The sequence below is a fragment of the Camelus dromedarius genome, chromosome 25 (genome assembly GCF_036321535.1).
Source record: "Camelus dromedarius isolate mCamDro1 chromosome 25, mCamDro1.pat, whole genome shotgun sequence".
Classification (NCBI taxonomy): Eukaryota; Metazoa; Chordata; class Mammalia; order Artiodactyla; family Camelidae; genus Camelus; species Camelus dromedarius.
The window spans coordinates 7,998,002-8,012,330 of NC_087460.1; the positions used below are offsets into that span (position 1 = coordinate 7,998,002).

A 14,329-nucleotide genomic window follows, 5' to 3' on the forward strand; every position below is an offset into this window, starting at 1 on the left:
AAACACTACCATGGAGGTTTTCTCACTTTCACGGTATGTCTAGAGCTATCTGGTTAACCTGAGCCCCCTCCTTTTTTTTTTTTTTTTTTTTTTTTTTTCTTTTTCTTCAAGGCTTTTAAGGCCATGAACAAAAGTCAGCCAAATCCATAGTATTTCTTACTTATCACCAGTAATGGAGTCCTTACCCATGTCTGACCTGGAAGTGACCCAGATCCAGACTCATTCTGAGGGGCTGCCTTCTGCTACCAATTGTTTTAGCGTTGGTTCTTCAAAAAGGCAGAGCCTGAGACAAAGACTTGCATGATGATCATTGTTTTGGAAAATGATCCTCCAAGGAACAGAAAAGGGGGAATGAATGAAGCAGGAAAGGAGGAGAAGATACCCTAAGAGCACCTCCCTGAGTTGACCCCATTGTAGGAACTAGAGGCTTATCCTGCTAGGGACACCCCAGGAAGTCACGTAAGTGCATGGAAGAGTTGCTGCTTGAAAGAGAAGAAAGGAATATTTATCACTGACTCCTGTTCTTGTACCAGGATTGCCCCATGGGGTATTAACTCTCCTGCATTTCCAGTTTTTAGAAAAATTATTTGGTTCTTTAGTATCCTCTAAAGGTGATCAATGAGGATTTTTTAAAAAGTATCATTGTAAACTTGGGATATTAACATATTTTATATGTTTTGCTCTACTGCAGTCATTATTCTTATTGATAAAATGTCATCTTTGGCTATTGGGAGCCCCTTCAAACTGTTGCACTTTTGACCACTGGGAGTTCCTTCAAACTGGTTCCTGTGGGCTTTTCAACATGACCCCGGTGGACTTTAATAGCTTCCTTGTTTCTAGTGTGACTAGGTATCTCAGGCTCATTCCTGCTCCAGGCGGGAATCCATCCCTTCTCTCAAGGAGCCCTGGTTCCTTTTCATAGGAAATGGTATTTAGAGAATACTGTCTGGGCACTAGGGGTCCCCATTGGGTTAGTCATTGCTTCCAGGCCTTCTCCCTGCACAGAGCTAGAAACATACACTCTTGTATGAAAAGGAAAAATACCTCATAAGTTAATATTCATATTTCCAATTCAAATAAAAGAGCACATTCTTAAAACCTAAGTTCTTTGATTTTATATTTGTATCTCTTTATTCTTACTTATTAGCATAATTACTTAATTTGCTTTAGCTAATTCTATGTGTACACATGATAGTTTCAAACATCCTTAACAAATTGCTTATTTGCTCTATCTATTATATATGTGTATAATAGTTTTATACTTTTGTTATTAGCAATATGACCCCTGAATACAATTTAAGATTACTTTGCGATTCTATTTTTCCTTTAGACTATACTCCACAAAGAAGGTACAAATTGTTGTATTTTGAAGTTACTGAATTAATTCTTCTCTACATAGTTAAGTCACCAACTTGATATATTTGATTCTTTGTTTTCAATTTTCATGGATTAATGTTTTCCTAGCTTGAGTTAACTTTTATAATTATGTAGACCATCTACATGGTTTCTAAGTTAAAAGCTATAAAAACAAAGTATATTCAGAGACATTTAGCTTCTAACCCTGTTTCCTCTAACCTGCTTGCTTCTTCCTTCCTCCTAAAAGTAACCATTTCTCATTGCATTTTAACTTGTTCTTCCATTTTTGAAAATATATGCATTTGCTCATTTTTGCCTTCCTTTTTAGGTAAAGGTAGAATACTACACACTTATCCTGCACCTTGCTTTTTTCACTTAGCTACGCATCATGGAATTCACTCCATAGTGGTACATACGAATCTTCCTTTTTGCTACAGCCGGATAGTTCTCCATTGTATGAATTTTTCCAGATATAAATGGAAGACAGCACCAACAGGTTTGGAATCAGTCACCAGAAGAATAGAATTATCACTTACTGTAATGGGGAACAGAGCAAAAGGAATAGGTTATGGGGGGGAATATCAAGAGTTTGGCTGAGGACACATTTCCTTTGAGATGCCTATTAGACATCCAAGGAGAGTTATGAGTAGACATTTTCGGATAGATGAGTCCAGAGTTCAAGGGCAAGGTCCAGGCTGGGCATATCATTTGGAACTTAATAGCCAGGGACTATGGGAAGGGGTGGAGGAGTCAGTGCTCCAGGCTGGTCAGTTTGCCCCTTTTTCATTAATTTCTAACTGTAGCTGAGATTTGGGTTGCCCCCCAAACCCCTAGTTCACTAATTTCCCTGGTGGACCAGAAGGCAATCATTGCCTCAAAGTGGAGTAGGGAAGAGGTGAGAGGAAATGTAAGCTAATTTTCGCTAACCTGTTTCTCCCAGCCAGTCTTCTGCCCCAGGCTGCAGCCAACCCTTTCAGGTGCACTGCCTCTGCCTCCCCAGAAGTTTCTTATTGTCGGTGTCATTAGTTCCTGGAATTCATGTTCTCTTGAAGCTTTTCCTTGTTCGATTCTGGGGAAGGGAGCCAGTAATCTGTGCCAGTTTTCCACTTTCGCAGGAACCAGAAATTCTATTTGAGTTTTAAAATTAAACAAGGGAAAGGAATATTTATTTTTTTAAGAGGAAAAAATATGGGGGAACTTGGGTTTATCTTCTCTTTCAAATATCCTGTGAAAACATCCCAAAGAGATTGAACCTGGTGAGAGTCAAGTTGAGGAAAAGAGGGATTCAGCAAAGCTGGGAACTGAAAACAGGCAAGGAAATAAAAAAATGGACTCTTTATGAAGAAACGTCATAATATAAGAACTCTGATGTTCTACTGTGGGTAAACATGTGTAATGTCTCCTTAGGAGATATTTCCCTAGTCTGTTGTATGCGTGGGCAAGATATCAAAGTTCGTCACAGACTATTTCATAGGAAAGTTATAATAAACCTTAGATATGATCGCCATTAAAATAACAGGAGGGGTAGATTATAAAATGAAACTATGATACACTTTAAAGTTAATAAAATTAAGTAGATATTAGAAACTAATTTCAGTGGAAATAAACATCGACATTCTATATAATTTCTCTTGATTGACTCTATGTCCTTAGTGTATTTTCTTTTTCCTTTTCTGTTGCTGTTCTGGTGACAGCTTTAAAATTTTTTAAAAAGGAATATATGCTTCTGGTCCGCTAGAACAAGTGAATATGGAGTCAAAAGTGAACGTTCTGTAACAGTCCTCTCCCTTCATGAACGCAACACAACACACCTCCCAGAGAGAACCACTCTTGACGATTTTGTGTTTATCTTTCCTGTCTTAGTCCGTTTGGACTGCTACAACTAAAATACTACAGATTGGGTGGCTTGTTATAAGAAATTCATTTCTTACAGTTCTGGAGGCTGGAAAGTCCAGGATCAAGGCACATTCTGTGTCTGGTGACGGCTGTCTATTTGTCATGTCCACGTGTAACAAAGAGGCGAGGGAGTTCTGTGGGGCTCTTTTATGAGAGCCCTAATCTCAAGGCCTTTCAAGTCCTTGCCTCCAAATACCATCATGTTGGGGATTACGTTTCAACATATAAATTTTGGGGGAACCCAAATATTCAGTCTGTTGCACCCCTTTATATACATTAAACATTTTTACATGTGCACACACGTGCACACAACAGATCATTATAGATTTATTTCAGGAGCTTATGGTGGGCATGTTCCTCTATTAGTACATTTAGATCTATGCCATTGTTTTAAGTAGCTGAAATTCAGTTTTGTACATATATTAATAAATTACAATTTTATTTCATTGAAATGACACACAAAAAGATCAAATTGAAATGAATCATACTTACTCATTTAAAATTAAAACATTATAAATATAAACTGAGTGAGTGGCGCCATATTCATTGGTCCCAGTTGTATCTCTTCTCCAAGCTGCCAGTTTGTAATTTTTGTCCGTTCACTAAAAGAGGTAACAAATTCACAGATCTGTAAAGCTAAGGTGTGGAAAGCAATACGTTTTTGTAACAGAAGCAAATAGACTCTTGCATCCCCGATCTTCAAGACTGGGAAGGAAAATACAGTCAACAATTTTTCAGATAAGAGAATAGAGATGCAAGATTAAAATTAAGGCTAAAGAAAGAATTTGTAAAGGATCCTATGGGACAGGCAGAAAAACTTCATGCCAAAATCCTTTCTCTCAAGTGCTTTCTCTTATTTAGGGTTGGCCTAGTAAAGAAGAAAGGAGCTCCGTTCTTACTAATGAGAGCAAGACCTCGGGTCTTTAAGTTTAACACAGAAAAAGAAACGAGGAGAGAGTTCTGTGATGTCCTAGGTCAAAGCAGCTCCAGGAATATCCTCTTCTCTAGAGAATCCATTCTTGCTCTTTAACAGGCATTTTCAGCTTTTAGAGTCCGTGTCTAAGGTCTTTAAAGATTCAAAGCCCAAGCAGTGCAAGAACACACTTCTGAGGGGAAGGAGGAATTAAGTCCATAAAAAACGTTCTCTGTAAGGAATGTGAGGCTTGGTTGCTGAAGGAGAAATTATCGTCAACGGAAACCTCTTGCACTGGGAGACAAAACGTCATGTACTTAAGGGAAAGAGAAGGGAGTGGGTAGAGAAAAATGTCTTTGATAGAAAGGAGGAAATAACTTCAAGCGAACTCTCTTAAGAACCCTGCCTCAGTACTTCAGACATTTCAAGGGTTGCCACGTGGAACGGCGATCAGACCTTGTTTACTGTGGCTTTGGGAGGGAAAATTAGATTGCTGGGTGGTGGTCACGGGTAGCAGCCACAAAATTACCCAACCGAGAATTTCTGCTGCACACCATGAGCTCTCAGGAGCCGATAATGTCCAAGCAGAGATGAAGTGACTGAGGATTACAGAAGCAATTCCTACTCAGGGGGGATTAGATTTGCTGACCTCTGAGATTCCCTTCCAACACTGAGATCCAGTGCTATTAAAGGAAACAAACACACACACTCAAATCCCCTTCAGCAGAGCTGACAGGACACAGATGTGGGAGTGAGATGGAGCGGCTCTGTTGCCGTGGAGACGATTGGTGGGGGTGGGGTGGGGGCAGGGAGGACCTCAGGAAATATTTCTGGCAGGGTGTCATCAATATAAACAGTTTGATTTCAAATGTATTTTGATTTTTCAGAATTCATTAGCATGTGGGTGGAGGCAGAGTCAGAGAGCTCCCCTAAGGAAAGATACAAGAGCTCGCGGGGCACACTCCACCTGAGTGGTCCACATCCTGGAGGGAACTTGGAGCATGTTGAGGAAGACACTTCAGAGCCTGGGATGCCCTGAGGCATGAGGCCCCCAACAGAAGCCCGTTTTGCCCTGGTGTGAAGGCCCTTTAGTCTGAAATTGTCAGTCCAGATTTACATAGAAGTCATGAAATTAGAGTTGGTAGATGAACATCTGAGGCAAATACATTGGGTGTAATTAAAGAAGATTTTTTTTTTTTAATCTATGATTCCATTTTAAACTAGATTTTTGGCCAATTTTTTTCCTTTATTTTTTTCATTTAAATTAAAACTTCAAGAGGGGAGGGTATAGCTCAAGTGGTAGACTGCATGTTTAGTATGCATGAGGTCCTGGGTTCAATCCCCAATACCTCCACCAAAAATAAATAGATAAATAAACCTAATTGCCTTCCTCCCCCACAAAAGAAATTACAAAAACAAAAAACAAAAAAACCCCGAAAAAACCTTAAGAACATGTAGTTTACCATGTACCAGAAACAGGAAGAGATGATATATCATCAGTGAGAGTAATGTTTTAAAATCTAGATAATTATATAATGCAAGGCAGATCGAAGATTAAATTGTTATTCCGCTTGGAAAGAATTATATAATATAAAGCCAAAGGGTCATGAAATCAAAGTCTTCAGCATCTAATATTTTTAGCCCTAGTTTCAAGGTAAAAGAAAAAAGATGCACCCAGATTTTTCTCAATAAAAGAACTTGATCATTAAGGATTGAAGGCTGAGGAAAAAAGAAATTTGTATTGTGAAAGAACAAGTTAATATTACATGAACTGTCCTCTATCAGAAATCTACTTGTCTTAAGGATTTTATTAGTGAAGGAGAGAGTAGTTTGATTGAAATAAAAATCTCTGGAATAAGACAACAGAGTTTCAGAGCTTTAAGGCCAAGGTATCAAAGAGAAACACACACACACACAAACCATTTTTCATAGGAATGAGAAATTAGCTTCATGTACAGTCTCCCAAATGAAGGAATAAAATCTTACCTCTGAGGGCAGTAAAATGAAAATGAAGTCTTCATGATGGTAATAAGAAAACAGCTTCATGTAAATCTCTCCAAGAATCCTACTAATAATCTTTAAACCTACCAACAAAGCAAAAACCAAAACCAAAACCAAACAAAAAACAACAGAAATCCAAGGTCTTTAAGGCAAAAGAGAGAATGAGGAATAAATTTGTCTACTGTCATGAAGAGTAAGCTCAGGCCATATCATCTCTCTAAGAAATCCTCCTTGGTTTTATTTTTAGGCTCTTCCAAAATTAGGGCAAGTGGCCTTTTTCAGCTAGACTGTCCCTTGATGCTTTTGATCTTAAGATGGAAATTTCAGACCCCAAGAGCCAGAGGCCATCAGAGGGTTTCCCATCATCTCTCTGACCTTTGCGGCTCCTGTCCTCTGCCTGAGGATGTCTTCCTTAAAGTTCCCAGTGGTCTTCGGCCCAGACTCTGTGTCTCTGTCGGTCAGGACATGGACGAGAGAGAGAGCAACTGAGTGCATATGTGACCTGGTGACAATTCCAAGGAGTTAGATTGTTTTTCGCTCCACTACTCTGCTCAGAGCAGTTACTGTGGGCTCATGGAGATATCCTCTACTTCATTTGGGTCACCAAGGGCCAAGTTTATTTCTGTCCTCTTAGAAACATGAAAACATACAAGCATACGGTTTTTCCATAAAGAGGGGCTTTTAATGGTGGAGTTGTAAAAAATCCTGACCCTTGTGTCTGATGTATAGCCTGGCTTCTGGGAAGAGGTTGATGAATCTTGCAGTACCTTGTTTAGGAACAACAATTAGGGATGGTCTGTTAATTCCATCTGCTTCCCACGAGAAGAAAGAATCACCGCGAGGCTGGAGTAGGGTCTCGGGCTCCACACTGAGGTAACTGCAGCTCCTCTGGTGGGTGTTAAACACTGGATTAGAGAAGAAGAAAGTAGCTTGAGGGAGAATCTCCCTAAGATGGGACAGAAAGAAGAGAAAATAATACTGAGGAAACAGACCATATAAAAGGGAACAAATCTCTCAAGCCAAGACACGTGAAAGGAATATTAAAGATTGTGGAAGTTTTGGGGGGCCAGTAAATTAATCCCCATCTCCCCTGCATAGCCTTGATTGACCGGAGAATAGACTGAAGAGATGGACAGATAGAGATGAAAATATCAGCTTTGCTATTGCAAGAAAGCTAGACTGAATGACAGTGCTTAGATCTGCGGTTGAAAGGGCTTGCAAATTCTCTCTTTGAATTAGAGAGACTTCCTCAGTCTGGCATAGCAGGAAAACTGCAGGATCCCTAAACCACAGCAAAGAGTAGAGCAAACTGCATGCTCTGAAAGCAGACAGATCACTCCTAATCATTTCCTTCCTTGATCTCTCTGCAGCACCTAAACAACTGATTAAACACTGGCCCCCTCACCCTCAAATACTTTTTCCTTTTGGTTTCCCGGACACCAGATTCTCCTGGTCATCCTTTGATCTCACTGGCCATTCCTCCTGGTTCCGCTGCAGGTTCTCAGGAACTGTGCCTGCTGGAATGTTGCTGGCAGGGCTCACTCTCCCCTCCCCTTCCCTCCTCTCCTCTTTCACCCTCACTCTTTTAGTGATCTCGGTCCAATGTGGGCTATATGCTAATGCCCTGCACATTTACATTTCCACCTAGGACTTCTCCCTGAACTCCAGATTCTTATATCCAGCTGCCTAGTCTCCATTTCCACATGCACATCCAAGTGGATGTCCAATTTAGCACATCCCAACCAACCAAACCCCTGATGTCCCGTTTCCAGCCTGCTCTCTGTCTCCCCTGCTCCGGTTTTCTAATTGCTCAGGCCAAAGCCTCAAAGCCTCCTTTGTTCTTCTTTCCCCAACACTTCACATTCCATTCATCAGCAATTCCCAAGGGGCTCTACCTTCAAAATAAAGGAGGAGTCATCACTTCTCCCCACCTCCCTCCACCCTCGTCTGAGCCACCATCACTTTTGAGCTGGATTACTGCAGTGACCAAGAGCTAGTCATCACCTCTGCCATCCCACAGTCTAGTCTCCAAACTGATTAAAGGGATCCCTTTAAAATCTAAATCTTTTAAAATCAACTCTTCTGTTCCCCCTTCCCCAAATTTCAAAGGATTCCTATTTAACCTAGACCAAAAGCCCAAGTGTTTACTTACACCCGCAAAGGCTACATAACCCGTCTCTGCTCTGGCCATATCTGAGCTCACCTTTTACTAATTTCCCGCCTAGAACCATCCTTTCCAGCCATATTCTTGCTGGTCCTCAAACAGTCCAGGCAGGCTTCTGCCTCAGGGGCTTTTCATTTGCTATTCACGCTGCCTCCATAAATCTTTGTTCAAATGTCACCCTCTTACTGCCTTCTCTAGCGATCCTATTAAAAATTGGATGCTCCTCCCCCATTGCCAGCAACTTCCACACTTCATTTCCCCTTCCCTATCCTATTTTTCTCCATAACATTTATTACCATCCCATACACTATATATTTATCTACCTTCTCTCCTGCCTGGCTCCACTATTTTGTTTAATCTTACATCCCAGAATCTAGGATAGGGCCCAGAAGTAGCAGTCACTCAAATATTGAATGAATGAATCATTTAAAAAGTGAATGAATGAATGAGTCCCAAAGGAGAAGCAGCTATGTTAACATTCCCTCCTCCCTTTTTCTGAACTCACCAACCAGAAAACTCACTTCTTCTGTGATGCTCTAGAGGAAATGCCTCCATATGGAAATCTGGGACTGGGGAATAAGTGTTCCCCAAAAAGTGATGGGGGAAAATATAAAAACCCATTCCAGGGGGGTAGGGTATAGCTCTAGTGGTAGAGTGCATGCTTAGTATTCAGGAGATCCTGGGTTCAACCCCCAGCACCTCCTCCAAAGATAAATAAATAAATAAACCTAATTATCTTCCTCCCTCCGCCAAAAAATACCAAACCAAACCAAAACAAAAACCCATTCCAAAACATCTCCTCAAATAAGACCAGTGATGGCTTTTAAGACTGGGGAAGTGGAGGAAAGGTTAGCCTCATGCAAAATCTTCCAAGTGAAGAACCAAACTCAGGTTTTTAAGATGAACTCAGACAAAGAAATAAAATGAGACAGTTGTGTTAGGAAGGAGAAAATACCTTTATGCAAAATCTCATCTCTAAGCACCCACCTGTGGTCTTTAAGATTAGGGTAAGGGAATAAAAATAGCAATTACTCAGATGAAAGAATAAAATCTCCAGGTCTTGAAGACTAAAATAAAAAAAGAATATTTATGATAAGAAAGAAGAGGGAAAGAGTTTATTTCCCTACATTGCGTGATCAGGAGGTGCTGATGATCAAGTGGAGGACTCCAAGGCCCCAGGGATGAAGAAGCCTTAGGCAGAGAAGCCGGGTCCCTGAAGGACCTGAAGAAACAGAGTCTCAGGGCTGCCTAGCCTCACCCTCACCTTGACCATGACATGAGCAGAAATGAACTCATTCTTTCAAACCATTGAACTTTTGAAGTTGTTTATTACAGCAGTAACCTTGCCCCGACTGCCTCAGTGGGTAAAAATAAAACCTCAGTTTAATGAAAATACTGCATTTGACCTTAAAGATGAGGCAGCGTAGTGTTTAGTTTTCTAATAAAGTGTAACCTAAAAAGAAGAGGGAGACAGCCTTTCTCAGTTGTCAGACTCTGAACAGTTTTGACATTTCAACAACTAACACATGAAGTGGCATTGACTGGTGGGAGATACAGGGAGAAGTCGCAGGCTTTGAAAGAAGGCAGAGATGGCCATGAGGCTTGGCAGTCCCAGTGGTGCCGAGAGGGAGGGGTGGCAGCCAGTGGTACTGGTCCCAAAGGGAAGTGGTGAAAGCTAGTTGGAGGGTCAGGACCAGTAGAAGTGGCCGCAGTGTCTAGGGAATGGTGAATATTAGAGTCAGCTTTGCTCATGAGCCCACGTAGGACACTTGGAGATTTTTAAACAATGCTTGGGATATCACAAAGGTAGTAAGAGCTGGTAAATATGGGTTCCCTCTACAAGGTACTGGAACCTCGGAAGGTGGGGGAAGACCACTCCCTAACCCCAACCCTAACCCTAACCCTAACCCTAACTGCAGGTCCATGTAGGGAGATCAGAAGAGGCTCTTCTGGCTTCCGTTGTGACACACAGAAATAGTATTTCTTCTCTTCATAGTGGGTACAGCCCTCAGGCAGGGGATATCCACTGGCTTCCCTCCACGGCCACCCTCTGGGAGGTAAACCAGGTTGGGAGGTCAGGGAGCCCGGTGCCCTCTGCGGGTGTCTGGGCAGCGGGGGTGCTCAGTCAGCCCGGTGACTGGAGAGGAATAGCAGGTGTTCTCTAGGTAAAAGGCAAGGATCCAGATTCGTTTGGTGGTCACTTTGAATTTTTTCCTTTCATTGAAGAAAAGTGCATTAAGTGTGAAAAATACTGTTCTAAGCTGTGGTTCCTGTGTTAAAATGGAAAAAAAAGTGGAAGGGACAGGAGAGACTTCTGAGGGGGCAAGAGAGTCAAAGAGGAGGAAAAGGTCAAGGAACGGGGGGAGGGATTCCACAGCATCTGCTCCCCCTGAAAATCATTTGGGCAAAGCTGGGGTGATGATGGGGAGTGGGGGGAAGCCATAAAGATTACGTTAAAAAAGGCTGAGGGGCAATCCCACTTCTGGGCATATATTGGGAGAAAATTATAATCTGAAAAGACACATGCACTCCAGTATTCATAGCAGCACTATTTACAATAGCCAAGATATGGAAACAACCTAAATGTCCATTGATGGATGAATGGATAGACAATGGAAAATTACTTAGCTATAAAAAAAGAATGAAATAATGCCATTTGCAGCAACATGGATGGACCTAGAGATTACCATATTAAGTGAAGGAAGTCAAAGAAAGACAAATATCATATGATATCACTTATATGTGGACTCTAAAAAAATACAAACTTTATTTACAAATCAGAAATAGACTCACAGACATAGAAAACAAACTAAAGGGGAAAAGGGTGGGGAGGGATAAATTAGGAATTTGGGATTAACAGACACACACTACTATATGTAAAATAGATAAACAACAAGGACCTACTGTATAGCACAGGGAACTATATTCAGTTTCTTGTAATAAGCTATAATGGAAAAGACTCTGAAAATATATGTATATATGTATGTATGTGTATAACTGAATCGCCTTGCTGCACACCTGAAACTAACCCTGTAAATCAACTACACGTCAATAAAAAAAAAAAAAAAAAAAAAAAAAAAAAAAGCTGAGGAGCTACAGATACCACATCTATGGGACGCATACACATTTACACAGTTTATGTGCACACACGTCAGTGTGTGTACCCACATGGGTGCTTTGGGTGATGATGCAGTTTGAAGCAAAGATTTAATCAAACTTCGTACAATTTTATTTTACTTTCATCACATAAGGGACTTTCTTAGGCTACACCCTCTCACTAAGAAAAGTGGACAGATTTTCTCCTTCCCTTGTCTCCTGTGTAACCTGGATGTTTCAATCCACCAGCACCCCCTCCTAAAAATGCAAGTTTCTTTCCTTCTACAACAAAAAACAGATCCAACTCACCTTAAAGGTTATTTTTCTCATTCTTTGTATCTCAAGAATGTGTTCCAGTTAAACTGGTATCAGGCAAGCCTCTACTGGTGTATTGTGACCGGTAATATTGCTTCTCTTAGATGACCCACATAGATGTAAAAGGTGGTTTTTAATTATAGCTCCAGCGAAGTGGCAAACAGTAAAAATTTCAGGTACTGTAGAACGCTGAAAGAATAAACAAATACATCACTAGCCCATTAAATTGTTAGTTATTATTTGTTATTAAGTTATTAAATTGTGAAAAAAATAAATTATTAATAAAAAAGAAATGCCCACACTGACAAAACACTAGGAGTCAGGCACTGTTCTAAGTGCTTTGCGTGTGTCCATTTAATTCTCAGAACTACTCTGTGGAATAGGAACTATTTCACCCCCTATTTGCAGAGGAGGAAATTGAGGCGGAGAGAGATTAAGCAACACGCCTAGATCTGGCAGCTAGTAAGCGGTGGAGTTCGGCTATGAACTCGTGGCCTGGCTCCAGAGTCTGCCGGAGTAAGCGACATTTTTGCGTGGGGAAAAGGGTGGTGGGGATGGCTGTTAGAATCTCTGGGATTATACCCACAGGATATTCCTATGACAATTTCTCGTGGGGATGAGGCGGTCCAAGCGCTAAGTATCTTGCAGCTTTTGTTTGACACCAAGAAGTCGCGTCACTTTTATGGATCTCAGTTTTCTCTTCAGTAAAACAAGGAGCCCCTAAGGTCTATTCCTGTGTTAAGATAAGTAATACCTTCAGCATTCCTGGACCAAATGCCGATCTCTTGGTGCCTGTGGGGAAGAAGCAGGTATATTCTTGCTTCCTTAGACCCTTCAAACTAGAAGCTGCGGGGTAGGGTGCCGAGTTGGTAACCTGGAAAGAACTGGTAACAGGAAACCTCAACCTTTACCTAAGAAACATACAGAAACACACTAGGTGCTTACTGTGTGCTGTGCGTTTTAAACAGATTATGTAACTTCATCCTCACAGTTCGCTTGTGAAGTAGGTGGTATAGTCTCCATTTAAAAAAAAGAATCATACCAAGTGACTTGTCCAAGATGGCCCAGTTAGTAAGGGATGAGGCAGGACTCAGAGCCCGTCTGTCTCACTGCAAAGCCTACGCGCATTTCACAACCCTCGCCTCCTTTATATCTGTTATCTCCCTCCATTCTCACTGCAAGCCTATATGGGGCGTACTATTTCCCCATTTCACTGAGGAGGAGAGTGAGGCTCAGAATGGTGACGCGCCGCGCGCCGTAAGGGGTCTGTCCCCAGGGGGCGGAGAAGAGCCGTACGAGCGCGCACGTGGGCGATGATGCAGCAGCCCCGGCACCTCCCGCGCGCCCTGCCTCGCCGCCCCGCTCCCACCTTTCCAGGTCCCAGTCCCCCGCACCCCGACTCCGAACTACACTTCCCGGCAGGACACGAGCGCACGCACGCGCACCCGGGCCTCCACCATGGCGACCGTGCTGTCCAGGGCGCTCAAGCTCCCGGGTAAGAAGCCGCAGCCTGGCGCCCACGCCGCCCCCGCCGGGCCTGGGGAGCTGGGCAGGCGAGGCTCCGCGGGGCGAGGCGGAGCCGGGCCTAGCCCCAACCCGGGCGGAGCTGCAGGCGCGCGGAGGCGAGGCGACGCAGCCCCGCGGGCTGGGGTCTACGCGCCACCAAGGGACAGGAGAGGCGCCCGGCGGGTTGAGGGGTCGCCGGCCGGCGCGAACCGGGGAGACACGGAGGGAAGGGCCGCTGGAGGCACGCCGGTATGGTGGCCCGGCGCTGCGGCGGCGGCCAATGTCAGAGCGCGCGTCGCCGCTGTCCCCAGGGGAGGGCGATGAGATTAGCATCCTTTCCCTAGCGCCGCGAAGGAGGTACCGCAGGGTCTCCAGCTCCTTCTGTTTTCGGCTGGACCTGAGTGGTGGCAGGGGGCGGCAGGATGGCGAGTGACCCTTTGCAGCAGCCTCGCCACTTAATGACAGTACTGATGTTGCCATGAGGTATGTGGGACAGACATTTCCCCTTCTTAAAAAAATGAGGTATTTGGCAGATTGACTTGTCCAGGGTCGCATAAGCAGTATTGGAAAATCCTGGACTTAAATGCCAGGGGTTTTCTGTCTCTAAGATCCTGGGATTTTGGTTCCACTTGGTCAGCCTTTGGCTCTCGAGCCTGAGCATTTATGAGGGAAATGATACGGCACCTGCAATTTGCAGATAATGGATGGAATATTCTTTAAGGAGGCACTAGTGGAGATGGCAGCTAATTCAGTACTTTGGCAGCAGCTCCAAGTTTTTTGTTTTTTTTTCCTCTTAAACCTTCCGAATGGAACTATGCTGCTAGAAACTTGGTATTTTAATAAAATTATGTTTGTTTGGCACAAATAAATTTTAGACGTTAAGGCTTTTTAAAAAAAATTACGGTTTTACCTAAATAAGTTTTACACATTAAACTATAAATATTTGCTTGCTGATAACTTAAGGTGTTACTGGGAAAAGCAGTTACTTTCAGTTTATGGTTAGAAAGGGCTAGTTGGGTGACTAGTAGATATTCAGGCATAAGGCTGCAGGGGAGGAGGTGACAGGGTCCTTGTTCTCAAGA

General features: G+C 42.7%; 1 protein-coding gene and 1 long non-coding RNA gene across 3 annotated transcripts in view; one reads left to right on the forward strand and one right to left on the reverse strand.

The window, feature by feature from the left end:
• Nucleotides 1-1,285: 1,285 nt before the first annotated feature.
• On the reverse strand, nt 1,286-7,134 carry LOC135319314 (uncharacterized). Its single transcript, XR_010377797.1, has 3 exons — nt 6,152-7,134; nt 3,745-3,854; nt 1,286-2,483 (listed from the first exon to the last, which is right to left on the reverse strand). It is a non-coding gene; the product is annotated as an uncharacterized LOC135319314 (long non-coding RNA).
• A 5,074-nt stretch (nt 7,135-12,208) lies between these two features.
• Nucleotides 12,209-14,329, forward strand: part of FAM234B (family with sequence similarity 234 member B) — a 29,853-nt gene continuing 27,732 nt past the window's right edge. Inside the window, exon 1 of one of the 2 annotated variants that reach the window (XM_064479059.1) lies at nt 12,209-12,257. In XM_064479059.1, coding sequence (XP_064335129.1) covers nt 12,224-12,257 — 34 coding nt within the window. In that variant the 5' untranslated portion in view covers nt 12,209-12,223. Of the gene's footprint in view, nt 12,258-13,064; nt 13,237-14,329 lie in introns of those variants that run through there. The other variant, XM_031444066.2, reaches the window with a different exon arrangement.